The sequence below is a fragment of the Canis lupus genome, chromosome 5 (genome assembly GCF_048164855.1).
Source record: "Canis lupus baileyi chromosome 5, mCanLup2.hap1, whole genome shotgun sequence".
Classification (NCBI taxonomy): domain Eukaryota; kingdom Metazoa; phylum Chordata; class Mammalia; order Carnivora; family Canidae; genus Canis; species Canis lupus.
Window position 1 is genome coordinate 73,549,961 of NC_132842.1, and position 21,526 is coordinate 73,571,486.

Sequence of the window (21,526 nt, forward strand, 5' to 3'; positions counted from 1 at the left end):
ACGAGAGACACACACAGGTAGGCAGAGACACAGGCCGAGAGAGAAATGCAGGACTCTCTGGCAGGACTTGATGCAGGACTCAATCCTGGACCAAGGATCACACCCTGAACCAAAGCCAGGCGCTCAACCACTGAGCCACCCAGGCATCCCAAGAAAAAAAACAATTTTAGAGGCAAAAGTGATCCCCCAGTTTTAACTTTAAGAGCAAAGCTATGATTAGGGTCTAAAGAGTAATAAAAGTAAAAATAAAAGGTATTGCCCCCAAAAGGTAATAGAAAGTTATGGAATTACCAGATGTGAATGGTTCTTGATAGATGTACAGTGTGCTCAAGGAGTAAGATACTGGAATGAATTAATGAATGAATTTATTTAAAGAGTTTATTTATTCATGAGGGACAGAGAGAGAGAGAGAGAGAGGCAGACACACAGACAGAGGGAGAAGCAGGCTCCACGCAGGGAGCTTGATGTGGGACTTGATCCCAGGACTCCGGAATCTCACCCTGAGCCGAAGGCAGACGCTCAACTGCTGAGCCACCCAGGTGTCCCCACATATAAGCTTTTTTTGGTTCTCCCAGTCAGATACTTTCTCTGTCCACTCTAGGAGTTCCATTTCTGTCTTACTGTCTCCTTTGGACATAACTCTAGTGACCTAAACTGATTTGTCAGTAATTCCTTGTGTTTGGAGGGAGTCTAGTTATATTTGTAGGTTCAGCCTCACCCTGCATTTCAACAGGAAGTGGGTAGGTGCTTAAGTCTATAATGAGGCATTCTTCTTTGTGGTTGTTGCATGGTAGTGAGGGCCGCTGTATGCAACAGTAAATTCATACCTTTTAAAACATTTTAGTAGACAGATTTAGATTACAGTAACCCTGTATGTTGTCTGTCATTTTGAAATAAAAGTTATTTGACTTTTCAATTGAAATTTTTGAACCCCTGTGGAATGCATATTTAACATGAAGAAATTTGTCTCTTGAAAGAGGAAATTGGTCTACAAAGTAAAGCTCTTCTCATATGTCCCCATCCAAAGTGCTGTTAACTATAGAACAGTGGGAAATGCTGAAGTGAAAGCAGAAGTCCTAATTGCCACACATATAACATCCCCACATGTTCTCATCCCCTGCTACTGCTGATCAGCATTTTAGGGGTGTGTTTCAAAGAGGAACTGCCTTGAGAAGCATTTCTGTTGTTATGGTTATTGCTATAGCTCAGATATACTTGCTTTTGGATGCAACCATAGAAATCTGCAGGTGTTATCAGTGCCCTTGACTCTAAATGAAGTATTGTATATTTATTTATAATAAACAGCTAGTAATAAATATTACTGCCAGAATGAGCAGTCATCTCTTCTTTCCTGGTAATGACAAGAATTCAGAGTGGGATATAGATGAATGTGTTCTCCCTCACATGTAGCCTTCCTTTATTATCTTCTACCCTCCCGGTCTTTCTCACCTCACCCCACTTTTGCCTCAGGATGTTGGCATCAGAGTTGTGAGAATGCAGGGCAGATCTCAAAGTCTCCTTTTGACTTTACACTGACCACGTATGATATATAAATATTTCGTGATAACTTCTAATTTACAGAACTTGTAGAATCTTACTGTTTGAAGGGACCTGAGAGAACACCTCATCCAATTTCCAGTTCATAGCATGAATCTTACCATGGTACTGAGAGTCTAGACTGGTCTGTGTATTGCCAGGCCATGACTAGGGAGGGATGCCTTAAAGCCTTTTACTTACTTGTTCTCAGACTCATTCTCAAGTCCCTTAGGCTGAAAATAGCCAGGAGTAAAGATGGGGTTGTTGCTGAGTCTGGCTGCATGTCTGGAACTGTTCCAAAGCCAGTTTTTCCTTTGGATTTAGTTGGGTAGCCAGCTCCCAGATCAGTCTGGGAGCCTCCTGGGGTGTAAATAACTTTCCCTCAGGACTCTGTCTGGAACATCCTTCGTACCATTCTGTGTCCTACAGGTCCTAGTAACTAGATGGACCTAGATCTGGAGAACATTTTGATCCATAGCCATAATCCATCCCTCTCTGTATTTCTTAGACCTGCCTCTGGCCTTGTGTTCAGAATGCAATGGATGTTAGATATTGGATGTTGGCCAGTGAGGAGGTTATGGCAACTGAGGTAGAAGCAAATCTAGAAGGATCCCTGGGTGGCGCAGCAGTTTAGCGCCTGCCTTTGGCCCAGGGCACGATCCTGGAGACCCGGGATCGAGTCCCACGTCGGTCTCCCGGTGCATGGAGCCTGCTTCCCCCTCTGCCTATGTCTCTGCCTCTCTCTCTCTCTCTCTCTCTCTCTCTGTGTGTGTGACTATCATAAATAAATAAAAATTAAAAAAAAAAAAGAAGCAAATCTAGGAATTTTGGAACTTCTTAAAATCATCTGGCTTAGTCCCTTTATTTTGCAGATGAGGAAACTGAAGCCCTGAGTGAGAATTATATCGTCTTTGATTTAGAAGGCATTATAGAAGTCACCCAGTCTGACTTCTCAACATCAGCATCTTAGAGTCTGATAATGTCTCCTCCAGCATTCCTGATAGCTGGTCATCCAGAGGATTGTACTGGGAGCCTCTAAAGAGGACCCATTCTAATATAGGACAGCTCTAATTAAAAGGAGCTAACTACATTGAAATCTATTTCCCCGTAACTTTTATCTTCTCAGTAGTCCTAATTCCTTTCCTGTGTAACATCTCCCAAGGTGTAAGACCTCAAATCCCCAAATCAGCAAATATCACTATAGCATCTAGTTTCCCTCCTCAAAGTAAAACATAACTGAAAAAGAACTTGATTGATTCTGTGAAGATAGGTCATTCACTCTTTATGGATCCAAAGCTGCTTTTTACAGCTAAGAACCACTGTTTTCTTAGATTTCTTCACTTTCTCTTCTTTTCTGTCACTGGCACTAGCATTTACCTCTTTATTACTGGTATTTACCTCTTTAATAAAGAAACATCTGTTTGATCACTTTGTATAACTGTACTCTGGAGTATCAGGAAGGAGTAGCAAATAGGACTGAAGGGTCAGACTCACCCTTAGAACCTGTCTGGCTTCTCCATTCATATTTGCTATCTGTAGTGGGCCTCTCCATTTCTATTGTCTTTTTCTTAGCCTGGGAGGAGTCCCAACTGTTTACCTCCAGCCTTCTCCTGCCCAAATATAACTTCTTTGCTTCTGCTAGAATGATTTGCCTAAAATGCAAATTTGACCATGTCACTTCCTTAATTCAGTGGTTTCTAAATACTCAGTACTCTACATATTTTCCACTAAATGACTACTGATGATAGAGGAGCCTTTCTCAACTGGATTTCCATGAGAGAATTAAACCCTGATGCCATTAGGCATCCATTGTATGTAATGTATTAACTTTTTCTCCAATGCATCTGGAATGGTGCTAGTTATGTACAGTCTTGAGAAGAATTGAGAAAATAGTCACTCTAATCATTTTCTTTGTTCAGTAGATCAGATGAGGAACTCAGTGTGAAAGAGTGGAGAGAACGTATGTTCTTTAGGAGGTCCAGAAGCCTGGCTAGGAGGAACCTCCAGAAAAAAAAGCCCCACTAAATGGCTTATCAGTCTAGGGTTGTGGACTAGTGCATTCTACCACATGATATGTCCATAGTTAAAAGTGTCTTAAAAATATTTATCAGTGAATAGAAATTGGTTTTTATTGGAAGATTTTTCCTGGGGTCCATGGAACTATACTTTTTTCTCTTAGCCCCTATAGACATTTTATATATGTTACATTATTTAATGTTTCTAGGAAAATTGCCCAAGATCACACAGCTAGTAAGGTGTCAGAGTCAGAGTACCAACCCAAGTATGTTTCAACTCCACAACTTGAAGCTGAGTTTATTTCTAAGTTTATCTTCACTGGAATGTAGGCTTTTTTTTTTTTTTTTTTTTCTGGTCAAGTTACTGTTGTGTTTCAGATCATTCATGCATATTTCTTTTGCTGAATATAACTTAACTGATTATCCAGAAGGAAAATGAATAGTGAATCAGGTAATTCCATAAAACAGGCAGTCTTATCAATCTTTGGTGGTTCTGAAACATACTAAATGGCTTTTTTTAGTGGCAGATTTACTTTTCTAATTGTTTTGTCTTGATACTGACATATTGTCATTTCTTGAATACTCTAGCTGGTTGTGGCAACTAGCTTTTTTGGTAAGAGGAAACCATCTTGCTATCGAAAACTTGATTCTCCCCATGGGACATAGAGTTGACTCCATTTGTACCTGCTTACTCAAGGCCCTTGGGAAAGTGTAAACGCTAAAATACAAAGGTGTTAGAAGTGCCCTCTCCCTGGCCCCCAGTTCTCCATGTACCTAGCCATCTGGAATTCCATTTCCGTTAGGTGTCCAAAGAGAATGTCTGCAATGTCTTTTCAGTAGCCACATTCAACACAGAATTTCAAGGGCATCTGGCTTCTTTAGCTTCTCTGAGGAGCTGGAACAAATACTGAAATGATTGTTAATAGAGGGAGCTACAGTGGCTGTTTTCAATCATCTCTGGCCGCACCATTGAATTTCTGGTTCTTCTAGAAAGGTTGACATTTGAGAGTCTAAGAGCATCCAGAGGATGGTGTACAGAGCCCTGTGAGGTTCTTTAATTTGTAACCTCCTGCCTCCTTTCTTGTTAGAAATTCTTCACCAGTGAGTTATTAACGAATTAACGATTGCATCTTAGTACCTGATAACCCTCTACATCATGTAAAAGAAGAGGAGTTAGGCTGAAAGGGAAAGTCCAGAATTTGGATTAGAAAACCTGTTGAGTCAAAGGGGAACTTAGCAGAGGAACGGCATGAAAATTATTTCCTTAGATAGTAGACAAATATTCAGGAAACACCTCTGCACCCCCAAAGATAGGCACAGCTGCCACACAGTGACTATTAAAGGGAGGTTCAAAGTTATGAGCAAACAGCTGATTCTCTTGGTTCTTGGGCTGTTGCTGTTGGTGACAGGAAATCTTGTTCCCCAAGCTGCTGGCTTCCTGTTTTATTTTTACTCTTAGTAGATCAGAATGTCCATAACAAGGAGCAGTCTGTTCCAAAGGGTTCTACTCCCCCTTTGAGCCTGAAGGGCTTTTTTTTTTTTCTTTTGGTCAGACAATATGTTGGTTTACATTTAAGATCTATAATACTTAGTTTGGTTTAAACATTTTGTATTCCCAGTCAACTTTTTTTGGTGATGAGCTGGTGTTTTAAGATTTGATGTAAGTAAACCTCTGCTTGCTTCTTTTATATATGTGTATATAAAAGAGGAGTTTGCAATATTGGGGATGTGGGTATGTTACCTTTATGCTTTACCTTTTTCATTTGAAGAGAATATGCTTTTTCCCTAGCATGAAAACCATTAGGCTGTTTTAAATTTCTTTGGTTTTCACGAGATAGGACCAGCTCAGTGTGCCTTTGGCTGTAGTCATACCCATTTTGTGGAGACTAAAAACCTCCTCCTATCCTTGTAAAGCTAGGAATTTGGTAATCTAATTCTGAAACAATAGCTCAGCGTGAACCTGAAGTGGTGGGGGATTTCCTAGGGAAAGGGGCTCAGCTGACAGGATAAGAAACGGTAACTGGAAGGTTTCCGGATCTGCTCCAGACACTTCCTGCTGTCTCAAGAGCCTTTTGGCCCAGGTGTGTTGAACCGGATGCAAGAGAGAAAGGGAGCTGTTGGGTAGAAGAGAAAGGACTAGGAAATCTTACAGCACGGTTTGCTTAGCATCGTGTTTGACATATTGAACATGTAAAATTTTCCTTCATATTCTTTAATTCTGTCAATTTACAGACGAAACTTTAGTAGTGTTAATAGACACTGGCAGCTAGTGTTTTGTTGTATATTAGGGAGGAACTAATCCATCAGGGAGGAACTGGAGAAGTTATGCCCTGATGTAGATCAGTGGAATCACTGTTGGCAACTTAATTTCATTGTGGAGATTATCAGGTGACAGTAGCTCTTTTTTGATCCTTATAATTGATCATTTAGAATCTGATCTTTCCTGATTATGGACATACCAAGGATAGGATCCATCTGTGTACCATCCCGAGCCTGCTGAATGGACTGTTTGCTGACCATGCTTCCTTGCCTCTGGAGACTCTTGTTGGTTGGAGCACGGTTGTTATTTTAAGGTTTTTAGGTTTTTATGCTGCCTGTGTAACTCAGCCAGCAGTCACCAGTTCAGAATTTCTAAACTTACCAGCAAGCTTTCTAATGGCAAACCTTAAAGATTGTGGGGAGGGAGGGGCTTAAAAGAGAAAAAATGATGGGGGAGAAATTTTTTAAAAGCTGTTTTAGATCAGAGCAAGACAAAAGGAAAAAAAAGACGCACAGCCCTAGTGTGCCTGGAATTTGTGGTTGAGTAATACTTTCCTGTTATTTCTTTTTTAGGTTGTTTTTCATCATTCAGAACATTGCCTGAAGCAGGTCCACCATGCCGTTAGTAACGAGGAACATCGAGCCAAGGCACCTGTGCCGTCAGACGTTGCCTAGCGTTAGAAGCGAGCTGGAATGCGTGACCAACATCACCCTGGCAAATGTCATCCGACAGCTGGGCAGCCTGAGTGAGTGCCGCAGAGAGCCTGTGCTTTGCCCTCAGGGGTCGTTGGTGCTCTTTATTTAGTTTCCTTCTCCTCCCGTGTTCCTATTTCTCCCCCATCTGCCTTCCCTAGGTAATGCGAAAATGTATTCCCTCCCCCCCTCCCGAGAGAGAGGTTCCTTTTTGGTACAGATTCTTCCCCTCAACCCTTTCTTCATCTACCACCACCCTCTAGGTTCCCTCCACCTCCCCCTCCACCTGCTTCAAAAGAAATCTGTGGGAAGGGTAGCAGGAAGGGCTGCAGCAGAAACTGCAGATGGAATGACAGAGCAGAATTCTCTGTGTGTAAAGTGGGAGGTTCACAGAGCAGTATCTTGGGTTGGGGAATGTGCCTGTAATTGCATGAGCTGTTCGATGTAGCTGACTTTGTTGAAGCCTCAAATGTGCCAATAGTCTTTATCTACCCGACACCCCCTCCCCCCAACTTTTCTTCCCAAAGAGGAGTAAAGCAAACATGCATTCAGAGAGATTCTAGCTGACTTGTCTACCCTGGTACACATTTAATTGTGCTGCAGGCCCCCAGGTCCAAGTTCAGGGTACAAATTACTTTTGCAGTCTCTAGGGTATTGGGAGTTTTGCAAGCTACGTTTACACACAATGACACAAAGTATAGCTGGAGCCATTCTTCTCTAGGAGGAAGATAGGGGTTAGCCTGGTCTGTTTTGGAGCTGAGGGAAAGCGTGCTCTACGTGTGTGTGTGTGTGTGTGTGTGTGTGTGTGTGTGTTTTAGTTGGCAAAAATGAATGAGACTGCCTTGGGTGGGGTACATGGATGGGTTTGGATTTCACTCTGAATCAAGCTCACTTTGTTTGAAGCTGAGGTATGGGAAGGGCAAATACTTGGATAAGCTTTGCATTTGTCTAGTACCACTCCAGCTCCCATAAGAATGTCCGTCAAATTGCCATTTTAGTGATATTCCTTAGCAAAGGCATCTTGGTGTGAATTATTTTGAGACACTTAACTGCTCCTATCACGTCACTGCCCTTAGTGAAGGCAGTGGGATATTCAGGAAAGCCTGCCTTCCCCCAGGTAGTAATAGGCCCTACCTTTAAAAACAGGGGTCTGAGGGGACCGAACTCTGTGACCATATGATATATGGGGTCTGAAATTCCTAAGCCTTTACCTAGCTCAGTTGATCTAGGGCTTAGGGAAACCTGGATAGGATGTCAGGAAGAAATGAAACCCTGCTAGTGCCTGTCTTACACAAAGGAACACTGACAGCAGTGCAACAGCAGTGCAGCTGACAAGGAGGCACATGAAGGCAGTAGAGAGCCTCACTGCTTCTTAAAAGCATCATTTCTGCTTCTGTCACCCTGAGAAGGCCAAATGGGTGAAAGTCAATCACACACTGGTTCCTTCTCCATAGGACAAAGGACATCTAGCTAATGATGCTTCTTACTCTCACTCAGCAGGAGTTATGCTCTCTCTCAGGTGTTTTTCCAGGGTAGTGTTGATGGATGTCATTGCTCACTCTCACTAGTGATCAGACCACTCCTGTCTTGAGGAAGCCAGTCTGAGAACCAGTGTTAGTTTGTGCCTATGGAAACAAGATTTCTTCACATTGTGAAGCTAACTGACCCTTTATTCGTCCAAAAACATGTATTGAACATATTTTATGTGCCAGATGCTGAAGAAATACAGCAATAATAAGAAATGGTCTCCACCTTCCAGGAGCTTATAATCTACCAGAGGAGACAGAGATAAATAATTCTTAAGGGGAGAGAATGAGAGGGGAACTCATATTTGTTGATTGTTTACTTTATGCCAGGTTTTAATAGGATCTTGACATAGATAATCTCTTTTAATCCCTTTGATGATCCTATGAGGGTAGGTAGTGGTATTCTCGTTTTTCAAGTGAAAAAATGAAGGCTTAGGAAAGTAAGGTAACTTTCTAGAGAGACGACAGCCAATAAGAAGTAAAGTCAGACTTCCAGAGAATTTCTCAGCTCTGTCCTCTATTCTCTGTCTCTACCAACACTGCCCTAGTTCAGACCTTCGTTGACCTTCACCTAAATGATTGCCTTATCCTCCCTCTGGCCTCCCTTTCTCTGGTCAACCCTCTTAAATCTATAAATCTGAAAATCTTAAAAATTTTAAATCTGTATCGTTGCCATAATGGTCTGCTCAAAACAAATCTCACTTTTTACTTTTATAATTCTGAATTGTTTGACTTTTTGAAAGTTAAATCTGTGTTTTGCAATCTAAAGTATTTTGAGGGACACCTGGGTGGCTCAGCAGTTGAGCAGCTGCCCTTGGCTCAAGAGTGTGATCCCGGAATCCTGCAGTCCCAGATGAGTCCCGGCATTGGGCTCCCTGCAGGAAGCCTACCTCTCCCTCTGCCTATGTCTCTGCCTCTCTCTGTGTGTCTTTTGTGAATAAATAAAATCTTTAATAAATAAGTAAGTAAGTAAGTAAGTAAATAAATAAATAAATAAATAAATAAATAAATAAATAAAATATTTAAAAGGTGTTTTGAGGGGCACCTAGGGGAGGCATCAGTTGGTTAGTTGGTTAGGCATCAGCCTTCAGCTCAGGTCATGATCTCTGGGTGCTGGGATCGAGCCCCATGTGGGGCTCATTAGGGAGTCTGGTTCTCCCTCTTCTCCCTGCTTGTGCTCTCTCTCGCTATCTCTGTCTCTCTCAAATAAATAAATAAAATCTTTAAAATAAAATAAAATGTGAGACGCCTGGGTGGTCAGCGGTTGAGCGTCTGCTTTCAGCCCAGGACGTGATCCTGGAGTCCCGGGATCGAGTTGCACATCGGGCTCCCTGCATGGAGCCTTCTTCTCTCTCTGTCTGTGGCTCTGCCTCTCTCACTCTGTGTGTCTGTCATGAATAAATAAATAAAATCTTAAAAAATAAAAATAAAAAATAAAATGTGTTTTGAAATAGGAGTACAAAGGTTAAAAATCTTCCCTGTTCTCACTGTGAGACTATTTAAATTTCTTGGCTTGGCATTCAAGACTTTTCAAACCTGCCTTCCTTTCCAGTCTCATTTTTTGCAATCCTTCTTTTCCCATTTTACACTCTTCTTAAAACATTTTTTTAATGAAAAAGGAAGAAAAGGGGGAAGAAAGAAATAATGAATTATCATCTACTTGTAGTACTTCTGAGATAGACCATACCCTCTCATACTTGAATGCAGTACCCTTGCTGTTCCTTCTGCCTAGAAAACCCTTACCATCCTTGTAGCTGATCTTCAAGGCCTAGCTCAAGGATTTCCTGCGCCAGGTTGCACTAAGTGCTCCTTGGAGCTCCAATTATGTGCCTGTGTTATTACCTACCACACTATATTGCAAATTATCTGTATTTCTTATACTAAATTAAAAGTTCTCAAAAAAAAAAAAAAGTTCTCTGAAGGCAGAAATCACGTGTTGTTTGGTCTTGAACCCCAGTGTTTATCTTGTGTAGTATCTGGCATCCAGTAGAAGCTCAGTAAATGTTTGTCAAATGATTCATACCTATATTCTCTCCACCATTCCATGATGTTCGTGCATAGAGAATACAGGGAAGGAAGTAATACTTTCTATGGGGAGTCAGTCCATGATGTGGGAGCATAAGGAGAGTTAGGGAATGCTTCATAGAAGAGGTTAGATTTGAACCAGGCCTTGAAAGATGACTAGTATTTCATCCAGCAGATAGCAAGATAGGAACAGTCTCATATGTGCTTCACATTCATGACCTTGGCCTCATGTACTCTAGCCAGAAGTGCTTGGTCTAGTAGGCAAAATCTGATTATGGAATGGATAAAACACAAAACTAAAAATTCCAGAGCTTTGGATTACTCCATGATAGCATATCCAGAATTTTTATTTTCCCTCAGTGCAGAGATTGGCATTTCACATATTTGGTTGCCGTATCTTAGGATATATAGGCACAGCCAGCCTGCACTTTTGAATCAGTATCCTGACCACCCGGTAGAATGGAACCCTCACTTGGGTAATTAGGAAATCATGCTATGATATAGGGTTTTCTGAGTGTAGTGGGGCCATACCACTGGGGGGCTCCAAGACTTTCATTTAGACTTGAAGCAAGAGCAGTGTCACATTTCTAAAAATCAGTTTTACCTGTTCACTTCCACATAAGATTTCATTTAACGGTTCTGTTAAGGAAAAGAAAAGTGAAGAGTGCTTTTGGAATCTCTTGCAAAATGTGGTTGATAACTATTACGAATGTCCTGGTGGGATCGTGGGTCTGTCTTGGTAATCTGAATGAATGAAATTTAACTCTGAACAAGGCACTCTGGTTTTCTCCTATATAAGTATAACACTTCTGTTTTCAGATTGGAGTAATACTTAGTACTTGGAGAATTGGGACTATCATATTACTGACTGGAATTATATCTTAAATTTCCTGTAAGTGGGGGCGCATGGGTGGTTCAGTCAGTTAAGTGTCTGCCTTCAGCTCAGGTCATTCCCAGAGTCCTGGGATCAAGCCCCATGTCAGGCTCCCTGCTCAGTGGGGAGTCTGCTTCTCTTTCTCCTTCTCCCTGCTCTCACTCTTTCTCAAATAAATCAATTAATTTAATTTAATTTAATAAATTCCTGTAAGTGTAAAACAGGATATGTAGATACAGTCTTGAAAGTCATCTAAATGTGGTTGACCATTCATTATAAGAAAGAATTTCATTGTAACAACCTAGCATTTTTTTTTAAGATTTTATTTATTTATTCATAGAGACAGAGAGAGAGAGAGAGGCAGAGACACAGGCAGAGGGAGAAGGAGGCATCATACAGAGAGCCTGACGTGGGACTCGATCCAGGGTCTCCAGGATCAAGCCCTGGGCCAAAGGCGGCGCTAAACCGCTGCACCACTGGGGCTGCCCAACAACCTAGCATTTTTAATTCATTTAATCCTATGACAATTTTGTGAGGTTGATATAGTTACCCCCATTTTACAGATGAGGAAACAGACATTGTGACTTGCTGCAGAGTATGCACGTATAAATAGAAAGAATTGAGATTAAATCCAGATCTTTTTTTTTTTTTTTTTTTTTAGATTTTATTTATTTATTCATGAGAGACCCAGAGAGAGAGAGGCAGAGTCACAGGCAGAGGGAGGAGCAGGCTCCATGCAGGGAGCCTGAAGCGGGACTCGATCCCCGGTCTCCAGGACTAGGCCCTGGACTGAAGATGGCGCTAAACTGCTGAGCCACCTGGGCTGCCCCGAAATCCAGATTTTTCTGATTGAAGTCCTCTGCTTCTTCTATGTATCATCTTGTAGTTATAAGTAGGCCCAGGGCCTGATGTGATGAAATGACAGTAGGAAAAACCTTCATACCACTTCACTTCCTCTTCAAATAGCATTCTCGGGACACCTGGGTGGCTCAGTGGTTGAGTGTCTGCCTTTGGCTCAGGGCAAGATCCTGGAGTCCCGGGATAGAGTCCCACATCAGGCTCCCTGTGAGGAGCCTGCTTTCTCTCTGCCTCTCTCTCTCTCTCTCTCTCTCTCTCTCTCTCATTAATAAATAAAATCTTAAAAAAAAAAAAATCTGTAACACCTCTCAAATACTATTCTCAGTGTTTGCCTGTTTGTGTTAGGGATAAGATTTTTATCTTGAAAATCACTGTGCCACATTTAGCCATACTACTCACACTACTACTACTCCCTTCACTGAGGAGCAGGACATCCTAGGTACTGTCTTGGTGACTTAAGGGTGGGTTGGTTTGGGGTTTTCTTTTCTTCCAGAATACTTGGTCCATTAACAGATTTTTTTTTTTTTTTTTTTTTTTTTTTTTTTTTTTTAAGTAATTGGCTACATTCAATGTGGGCTTGAACTCACAATCCCAAGATCAAAAGTCAGTGCCCTGGTTAACAGATATTTTTGAGCACATAATGTTGCATGTTTATCTGCTTTAGCTTTCCAGTTTTCCATTACCTGGAGGATCATTGATGCAGTATGGTTTTTATAGGAACTTGGCTGCAGTATGGACAGAGTTCAGATACAATTCTTACCCTGCAGAACAGAAATGCAGCTTCGTTAGCCAATTTGTGTTCTTTGAGCCCAGGAGCTTCCCATGGTTGTTTAAATCACAAAATCGTTCAGTATGCAAAGACTTGTTCCTTCCTGGATTAGAAACTCTTATTGACTAAATTTACCAGCAATTCAAAAATATGCTGTTGATTGGTCTTATCCTTACTCTCTAGGTTACGCTGGGAAGGTGAACTGGGGTTCACCGTGAAGGTGCAGTTTTGGCCTTTTGACTAATATTTTCCCCCTCAAGTGTGGACTAAGCATAAATATAGTTTAGAAGCTAAAAATCAGAGCCTACTTAAAATAGTTCTCAGTTTTTGTGGTTGGGCACAAAAACTGTGCCTACCTTTACCTTGCAAGTAAGAAACTCAGATGGTATATTTATTCATGTGTGCCGCTCTTCATTCCTAGCAAGAATGTGCTTTGTGGCTTGGAATGACAATATGGAGGTAGTGTCAAATTGCTGTTAGGTTTCTTTGGCTGCAAATTCTCCTTGCATTCCAGGGTTGAAAGTATGAAACTCTTTTCTTTTTCTAAAAAATAAGATATTGTAGAAAGAGACCACTGGTATGTTGGTTTTGAGGGAGGCCTTGAAAATATCAGCCTTTCCCTTGTTCCCTGAGATGTAGATTTGAAGGATTATAACCTAAAGCAAAGTTGTAGATTATGAAACATAAGATAACCTTTTCACCCCATAGAAGAAGTTATAGGTCTCTGCTGTGAGTTGTTGATAAGTTCAAGGCCTCTCGAAGATACCACAACTCATCATAGTTGTTGAATGTATTTTGGAGGTTCCGCTGAGGATGTAATTTCTTATTTTTCAGGTTAATTGTAGACACCTACAAAGTGCCCGTAACTCCCAATCTGTTTTCCAGAACCATTTGACAAGTTGCTTTTTACAGAGCAGCAAGGGGCTAAGGGCTATAGGCAAATGTGTAGACATATTGTTACTCTTCCAGGATTAATTTTGTGTATTGCACCTCTTGATATTATTCAGCCTGCATTGAGTTCGTGACTATTCCGAGTTTGCCAAGAAGACTATTAGAGAAAAAAATGCATACTGTTCAAGCTATGGAGGGCACGTCTCTATCTCCAAGAGCAAGCATCTGCATGTAACCCAAACCATCTTAGGGGGTGGGTGTGTGGGTTGGGGAAGTGGGGAATAAGATCTTTAGTAGCGTTTTTCTAACCGTTTATGTCATTTTTATGCACTAGTGACTTGGTTTCTTTGCTCTTCAGGTAAATATGCAGAGGACATTGTTGGAGAGCTCTTTACTCAGGCAAATACCTTTGCCTCTCGGGTAAGCTCCCTTGCTGAGAGGGTCGACCGCCTACAAGTTAAAGTCACTCAGCTGGATCCCAAGGAAGAAGAAGGTAAGGAAGCTGAGCTCAGCATTTGCAGGCTTTGCTGAGCAGTTTCTTAGAATTTTTTTCTCCTGATTTATAAAAAAATGAGGGGGAAAAAAATCACAGAGACCTATGGAGTTCTGCTTTGAAATGACACAAGCCTGGATGGTGTAAAGAAACCTTTTTAGCTCTACCACACCCCCACATGCTGCCTTTCTCCCATTCCCCCAATTCTTGCTCAAATTCCCCCTCCCCCCAATCGTATTTTGTTACCATAAAAGTACTTGGAAGATTCATTCCTCCTAAGGAGAGGCCTGCTAGATCTGGCCACATAGTAAACCTTTGTGTTGCCTCATTTTGTTCAGTCGTGAAATGGCTGGGCTGCTGACAGCCTTGTGGGGCTTCCCCAGAGGGGGAGAAAAAAAACCTGGCTGCAGACAGCCGCAGCCAAGAAACGCAGCAGCTGAGGCCTCTCAGACTGGTGTGACTCAGTGTTTGCTCAAATAGCCTGTCGTCCATTTTCTGCTGCCTTCCATCTTCTCTCAGTGTCACTGCAAGGAATCAACACCCGGAAGGCCTTCAGAAGCTCTACCATTCAAGACCAGAAGCTTTTTGACAGAAACTCTCTCCCAGTACCTGTCTTGGAAACCTATAACACCTGTGATACTCCTCCACCTCTCAACAATCTTACCCCTTACAGGTAACCTGGCTAGTTCCTCCCTTTGTCAACCTGTGGCTAACAGCACTAGATTGTCTTTTTATTTAAAGATGTTTACATCCGAGGATTGTATTCAAAAGCTTACTACTACCCCAGTGTTGTTTGTGGCGGCAGCAGCAGCAGCTAATGTTTACCATATAAACACTTCTCACTTATTATTGTTTGGTTTCTGAAATTCATAGTAAATATAATATGTATTGAAAGTTTGCTATAGCATTGCATGCTGCAGAGTTTAATTTGGTATAAGCCAGGTCCATCTTGGATTCCATCCAAGGAATTTAGTTATTATAGAACCAAAAGGACTTTGTTACAAGGCAGTCCTGGAGCATACATCCCAGGGGCAACATTCTAGCAAGGCTCCCACTTACTCGGAAACCACTAGATTACCAGATGTTTGGGTGTGTTAGTGGGGCTAGCTTTGTGAACTGGCTGCTCTGGGCCCTGAGGGTCCTTCCAAAGCTTAAGGAATAATTGGCATTCTTCCAGATGAGTGTCATTCACTTTGTTTAGAACATCCTTTCGACATTCCCCTCTGCTAGGACCTACACTGTTGCAGCTAAACTTGAGGAAAGAAGGTAGCCTTATAGACAACTTAAAGCCCCTCCCCCTCCGGTGGTCCGTAATGGGATCATCCTGCAAAATACCACTGAGCAGGGGCAGAAAGCGAATATTTATCTTGCTTGTATCCATAAATATTTTTGGAACAGGTAAAAAGTAATTACAGATAGCTGGAGGCAGATGTCTTCTGTGAGACATGGGGATACTGCAAAGTAGAATGTGTGTGTGTGAAACTCAAGGACACCTACCTGCTCCCGGGAGCCTGGAAATAGGAGCATGGTAGCTCTTCACACAGATAAAAGTACATAGCATCTATCCTATGTTATTACTGTGTAAAATTACGTTTGTACCTTGGCTTTCAAAGGGGCTAGCTAACAGCAGGACAGAGATTTGACTCTGTAGCTTCCATCATTTATTGAGTTGGATTTGGGCAGGGGGTTTCAGGGCAAGACGAGAGTGTGTACCCGATACTGAAGGGAGTGTGATGTACGGCCTAGGGCTTGTGTGGTAGAATAGGGTAAACAAATGATATTGAGACAAGTTTATTTTTCAGTTAATGGTATTTTCCTTTTTATCATTTTCCTCTCAATTATCTGGATTTGGCCTAACAGAAATGAGCAGTGGTGTAGCTAACTCGGAACAAGATTTAATATAGAAATCATTAGTGTTTGATTTGGAAATGCTTTCTGTGTGTCGTGACACGCCAGGGAGTAGAATTGCCTTTCTAATTCTTTCTAGTTTAGTGTTAAAATAAATGTCCACCCCAGCACATACTTTCTAGAAAGAGAGAGAGACTCAGTCATGCCAAAGTGCAGGATTCCAACCAGGATCAAGTCTGGCAGGTATCCCTTACTTGGACACTCAGTAGCTCCCTCTGTACTTATGTCACAGCCCCTAAAAGATGGTAATTAAATCTCATAAAACAGCTGGCCATCTTTCTCACTGGGGCCCCCTTGTGGTTGATGTGTGGGGTAGGGGGTGCTGAGCTAATCTAGAAGGGAGCAAGAAGGTGGATTGCCGTGGTTACCTGTTTTTACAGAGGAATAACAACTACACATATATATTCTTTCATGTGTATATATGGATACATAATGTACACATGTGAACCTGCATATATTTGTACAGGTTTCAGATGGGTGGGGAGCCACTAATGCTTCATAGAGAGTCCTGGGGAAGTGGTGGAGGATTGGGAACCAGTGACAGAAATCCCCTCTGATGTGCCAGGATATCAGGATATCCCCAGGGAAATGTCTGTAGTCATGCAGATCATTAGAAATAATCAGGATCCCTGCTGCTTTAACCTATTCTTGCCCTGACCATGCAAATTCCTCTACCAAGAATTAAAAGTAAGGCTAAGTTTCTTAAAAAGCCAGGTAAGTAAAGAGATACCATTCAAGGGGCATTGGAATGCTGATGTGGAAGAGGAAGTATGCAGTTGATTTGAATGACTTCTTGATTCCTCAGTGTAAAGACTGCTAACTGGTAGGTATTTGGAATACTGGATTTGGTTGGGAGCTCATCTGACAGCTACTTGTCTTCATTTCCATCCCAGGGACGATGGGAAAGAGGCACTCAAATTCTACACAGACCCTTCGTACTTCTTTGATCTTTGGAAGGAGAAGATGCTGCAGGACACCAAGGATATCATGAAAGAGAAGAGAAGGCATAGGGTGAGGGGAAAGGGGCCTCTGTTCTACACATCAGTAGGCACGATTGTGGAGGGGGGATAAAAAGGAAGCCAGTCTTATATGAAGTAATCATTCCGAGTGGCTGCTTGCTTGGATGCCAGGTGAAACTCTTTAAAAAATGTGTCCACTCCAAGCACAACCAAGATGAAAGTATAAATCACACCAAAAATGTGTTTGTTCCCCCTAGCGCTATTAACAATTGAGTATATTCAGGCTGAGTTTTAGAAATTGACTTTTCTATTCACCATTTATTTCTCTTGCAATTTGCACCTGACTCTGCTGGACACTCAAGCTAGGCTAGTCCCTTCCCCGCCAGTTTTGCAGCTCATTTCTCAGAGACCAGCACAGAGGGCTCTACAGTGTTTGATTTACAAACAGGAACGGTTTAACACCTTCACTACTGGTTGGATGGGGCGGGGTGAGGGTATAGGCCTGGTTTTGGGAGCTGCTCTTCTCCTCTTAGACCTCCAGTGATGTGTATAAGCATATGACCTACCAGTTGCAACCTCATAATCCCATTAGCATGGCTACCGGGAGGCCCAAGAGAGTGCCAGGGGCTAGTGTAGCTGCACAGGCTGAGGAACTCCTCATTGGTGGTTTGATTTTGTTTCGTTAACTATTTCTTTATATTTGTCCCAGATACACTGACTGACTTTAGTGTCAGAGCAAGTAACAAATAGCTTTTTACTAACTTCCTAACAATTAGAGCTGTTGAGAACATGAATGAGTTACCCAAAGAGGTAATGAGTTTCCCATCTGTGGAGGTGTCTAAGTCTTGGAGTGAGTGAATGTGTTTGACCTTGGGAGGTGATTTGGACTAGATGACCTCTAGGTCATTCCAAAACCAGTAAGTCTCTAAATTCTCTAGTTACTATATGTTGTCTAAGCAAATCATTTCTTGGGTGTGCATCCAGGAAGGTGGATGGAATTTTAATGAAGGACTTTGGAAAAATATCTTACAAAGGCTTTTCTGTTTCTTTCCATTATAGAGAGAAAAGAAAGATAATCCAAATCGAGGGAATGTAAATCCACGTAAAATCAAAACACGGAAGGAAGAGTGGGAGAAGATGAAGATGGGACAAGAGTTTGTGGAATCCAAAGAAAAGCTGGGGCCTTCTGGGTAGGTGATGCTTTCATATAATTGGTAACATTCTTTGAAGGGCCTGGGTTTTGGGGGGCAACAGCTTGACAGCTCTGGTGTGCCACATTTCACACTTCCCTGAAGTGTGTCTATGTGGCTAAGATCAATACCACTATTAATCAGCTACCTTCACGTGCATCCATCTGGTGATTAAAATTTGCAAATAAATCAAGAGACTCAGCAGTTTAAATGAGGTGACTGTAGTAGTCTGGAAAAGAAAGCCTATGGCTTCTAGTGCCCTTGCTCTGCCAGACACAGTATGTTTGTGGGCCTGAAAGGAAAGACTGGAAAGAGAAAAAGAGTGGTCTTGAGCCCTTTGCCTCCAGAGCATTGATCTGAAGGTCATGCCTAAGAGCTGGGCATTTCACAGGAGTGGAGAGGGCCTGGTAGAGAATCTGTGCACATCACCAAAACAACTTCTCAGTCAGCCTTTGTCTGTCTAGGGAGAGAAGCCGGCCAGGGGCCTGAAAACAGACCTCAGACACAGTGTGGGAAAGGTCGTTCGGCCAGTACTGAGGCTATATATCTCCGGGGGGAAACAGTAGATGTCAGTCTGACCCATTTCCCAATACCAAATCACACTGGAGGTTTTTAAAAGGGAAAAAAATGGTTTTAGAGTTTGGTTTGATGCTTATCCTGGTGTCTGACCTGTGTGACATTCAAAGCCAAGTCACCACGACTGCTTGGCATGAATGTTGCCCTGGTTTTTTCTCTAAATACTTTGCATCCTGGCTGTCAGAGAACCATGCCAGCCCATGCTGGGTGTCTAGGAATGATAAAAGGAAAGAGTTGAGTTGTTCTTGCTTTTAGGAATAACTCTACCATGAAAATCTTGACTTTAAAAAATCTTGACACTTCTGACACTTGTTCTTCTTGGATTAAGAGATTTGTTTTAAAGAGTGATGAAGATGGTAAGAGAAAAAAATGAACCTTTCTCTCTGTCAAGAAATCAGCCCTGAGGGTACCTTCATTACCTTTACCTCCCAGTAAAAGGGGCCATTTGGTTCCATGGTCCCATCCTGTTCAGACAGGCCTTGTCCTAGGTTCCGTGACTCTAAGGCCAGAACCTCGCGCATTCAGATTGCCAATTATTACGTGTTTGGTTTGTGTGTGTGTGGAATGGGGCCGGTGAAAACGAAGACTTTGCTTGCCATTTTTCTCTTGTCCAAGAAGTTTGGGATTGGGCTACATGGCTGGTCTACCTGGGTATGCTTGTTGGTAAACCTACAAAGAGATGTACCAAGCCTATTCCAGGCCTTGGGGATTTTCTGCATCAGAGCATCATTTGATTTTTAGTTCTCTCCAACTCTCTTCCCTCCAGGGTCTGTTTGAAAGGAGTTCTTTAGAACCCAGCAGTGGTGGAGAGAAGGGGGAGGTAGAACAGAAGCAACCATATTTGCTAGTTGCTATTTGTGTACATGTGTTATTTGGAAATTTGTTGTTCACCCAAGGCCCAGTGCTCTGAGGGACAGGCTTTTATGAGGCACAGGCCCTAAGCACCCTACTTAAATTGGCAGCTCGTAGTGTTGGATAAGAGACCTGGCAGGGAGACCGAGTCTAGCTACCACACAGCAACTTGCATTTGTCCTCAGCTTGGTTTTGCAATCAAATGCCTCCTTGGCCTTTGAGTACTCCAGAGGCTTGCTGACCTCCAAACCAGGCTGTGTGCCAGTCACGTGTTTGCAGCTCACTAGCCTTGGGGCTTGGCTTTGCCCTTTGCCTCAAGACTGACTTTGGGAGTTGGGAGCAGTTAGGCTGCTCTTAACATTTGGGAGGGAATTTAAAAGAACTGCTGGGTTTGACAAGGCCAACCTGCACTGGGAAAGGAACAGCATGGTTTTTGATTGGCTGGGTTGAATCCCATTTCTCTGAATCCAGCAGGAATATCTGGGAGATACTTAATACAACAGAATTCAGTCCTAAAATTTCTTTTTAAAGATTTTATTTATTCATGAGACAGAGAGAGGCAGAAACATAGGCAGAGGGAGAAGCAGGCTCCTCTCAGGGAGACAGATGTGGGACTCGATCCCAGGACCCAGGGATCATGCCCTGAGCTGAAGGCAGACGCTCAACTGCTGAGCCACCCAGGCATCCCTAGTCCTAAATTTTAATCCTGAATTTAATCCTAAAGTAAAATTTCCGAACAGCAGAAAACATGTGGGGAATATTTCTTTCTTCCTAAACGCTTTTGTACCAAATGCATTTTTGTAGGGTCTCTTAAAAAAACTTGAGAAGTGCCAGTCACACTTGAAATGACAGTTTTGACATTGGGTTCATTGTCAGGTACCCACCCACCTTGGTGTACCAGAATGGCAGTATTGGCTCTGTTGAAAATGTGGACAGAAGCAGCTACCCACCGCCACCGCTGTCAGACTCCACCTCTCCGCCTTCTCCTTCCTTCTCTGAGGACAGCTTGCCTCCCCCACCAGCAGAATTCAGGTAAATGGTGCAATCTCTCCTGTCTACTCTGGGTGGTTACACACTCAAAAACAAAATAAGTGTACCTCAGGGTCCCTGGCTGGTTCAGTCAGTGGAGGGTGAGACTCTTGTCTCAGGGTTATGAAAATCAAGCACTTGTGTTAGGTGTAGAGATTATTATTTATTTTTATTTTTATTATTATTGTTATTTTTAAGATTTTATTTATTTATTAATGAGAGACACACACAGAGAAAGAGAGGCAGAGACACAGGCAGAGGGAGAAGCAGGCTCCTTGCAGGGAACCTGACATGGGACTCAATCCCGGGTCTCCAGGATCATCCCTGGGCTGAAGGCGGCACTAAAGTGCTGAGCCACCTGGGGTGCCCTAGAGGTTACTTTAAAAAATAAAATCTTAAGGAAAAAAAAATAAGTGTTCCAAATCCAGGGCAGGACCAATAAAATAACTTGAGTCAAGTCTGTGTAGATAATAAAAATAATTAACATTTTATTAAGTGTCTGTGAGGTGCCAGGCATTATGCCAAACACTGTATATGATGCTTCATCTTCACAATAGTTCTCCTGAAGTAGGTACCCATTTTACAGATGAGTAAGTGGTGAGGCACACAGAGGTCAATGAACTTACCTAAGGTCACACAGCCAGTCATAAGCAGAGCCATGATTGGAAAGCAGGTCATTCAGTCTGCAGAGCCCATATTCTTTTTTTTTTTTAAGATTATTTATTTATTTATTTATTCATTCATTCATTCATTCATGAGAGACACACAGAGAGAGAGAGAGAGAGAGAGAGAGAGAGAGAGGCAGAGACACAGGTAGAGCGAGAAGCAGGCTCCATGCAGGGAGCCTGATGTGGGAATCGATCCTGGGACTCCAGAATCAGGCCCTGGGCCGAAGGCAGGCGCTCAACCACTGAGCCACCCAGGGATCCCAGAGCCCATATTTTTAACTGTTAGTTATACTGGAACAGATGGAGATCACCATCATATCTCTTGTTTTTACCTAGCTTTAACTGAGCATGGCATGATGAAGCGGTATAATCTGCCATCCTTACAGTATTTAGCAGACACTGTGC

General features: G+C 42.3%; 1 protein-coding gene across 4 annotated transcripts in view; it reads left to right on the forward strand.

The window, feature by feature from the left end:
- Positions 1 to 21,526, forward strand: part of WASF2 (WASP family member 2) — a 72,874-nt gene that overhangs the window by 43,838 nt on the left and 7,510 nt on the right. For 3 of the 4 annotated variants that reach the window (XM_072827593.1, XM_072827591.1, XM_072827590.1), the window contains 6 exons: positions 6,384 to 6,556; positions 13,805 to 13,939; positions 14,459 to 14,612; positions 16,741 to 16,858; positions 17,866 to 17,996; positions 20,301 to 20,456. In XM_072827593.1, the coding sequence (XP_072683694.1) occupies positions 6,427 to 6,556; positions 13,805 to 13,939; positions 14,459 to 14,612; positions 16,741 to 16,858; positions 17,866 to 17,996; positions 20,301 to 20,456 (824 nt within the window). In that variant the 5' untranslated portion in view covers positions 6,384 to 6,426. Of the gene's footprint in view, positions 1 to 4,997; positions 5,212 to 6,383; positions 6,557 to 13,804; positions 13,940 to 14,458; positions 14,613 to 16,740; positions 16,859 to 17,865; positions 17,997 to 20,300; positions 20,457 to 21,526 lie in introns of those variants that run through there. The other variant, XM_072827592.1, reaches the window with a different exon arrangement.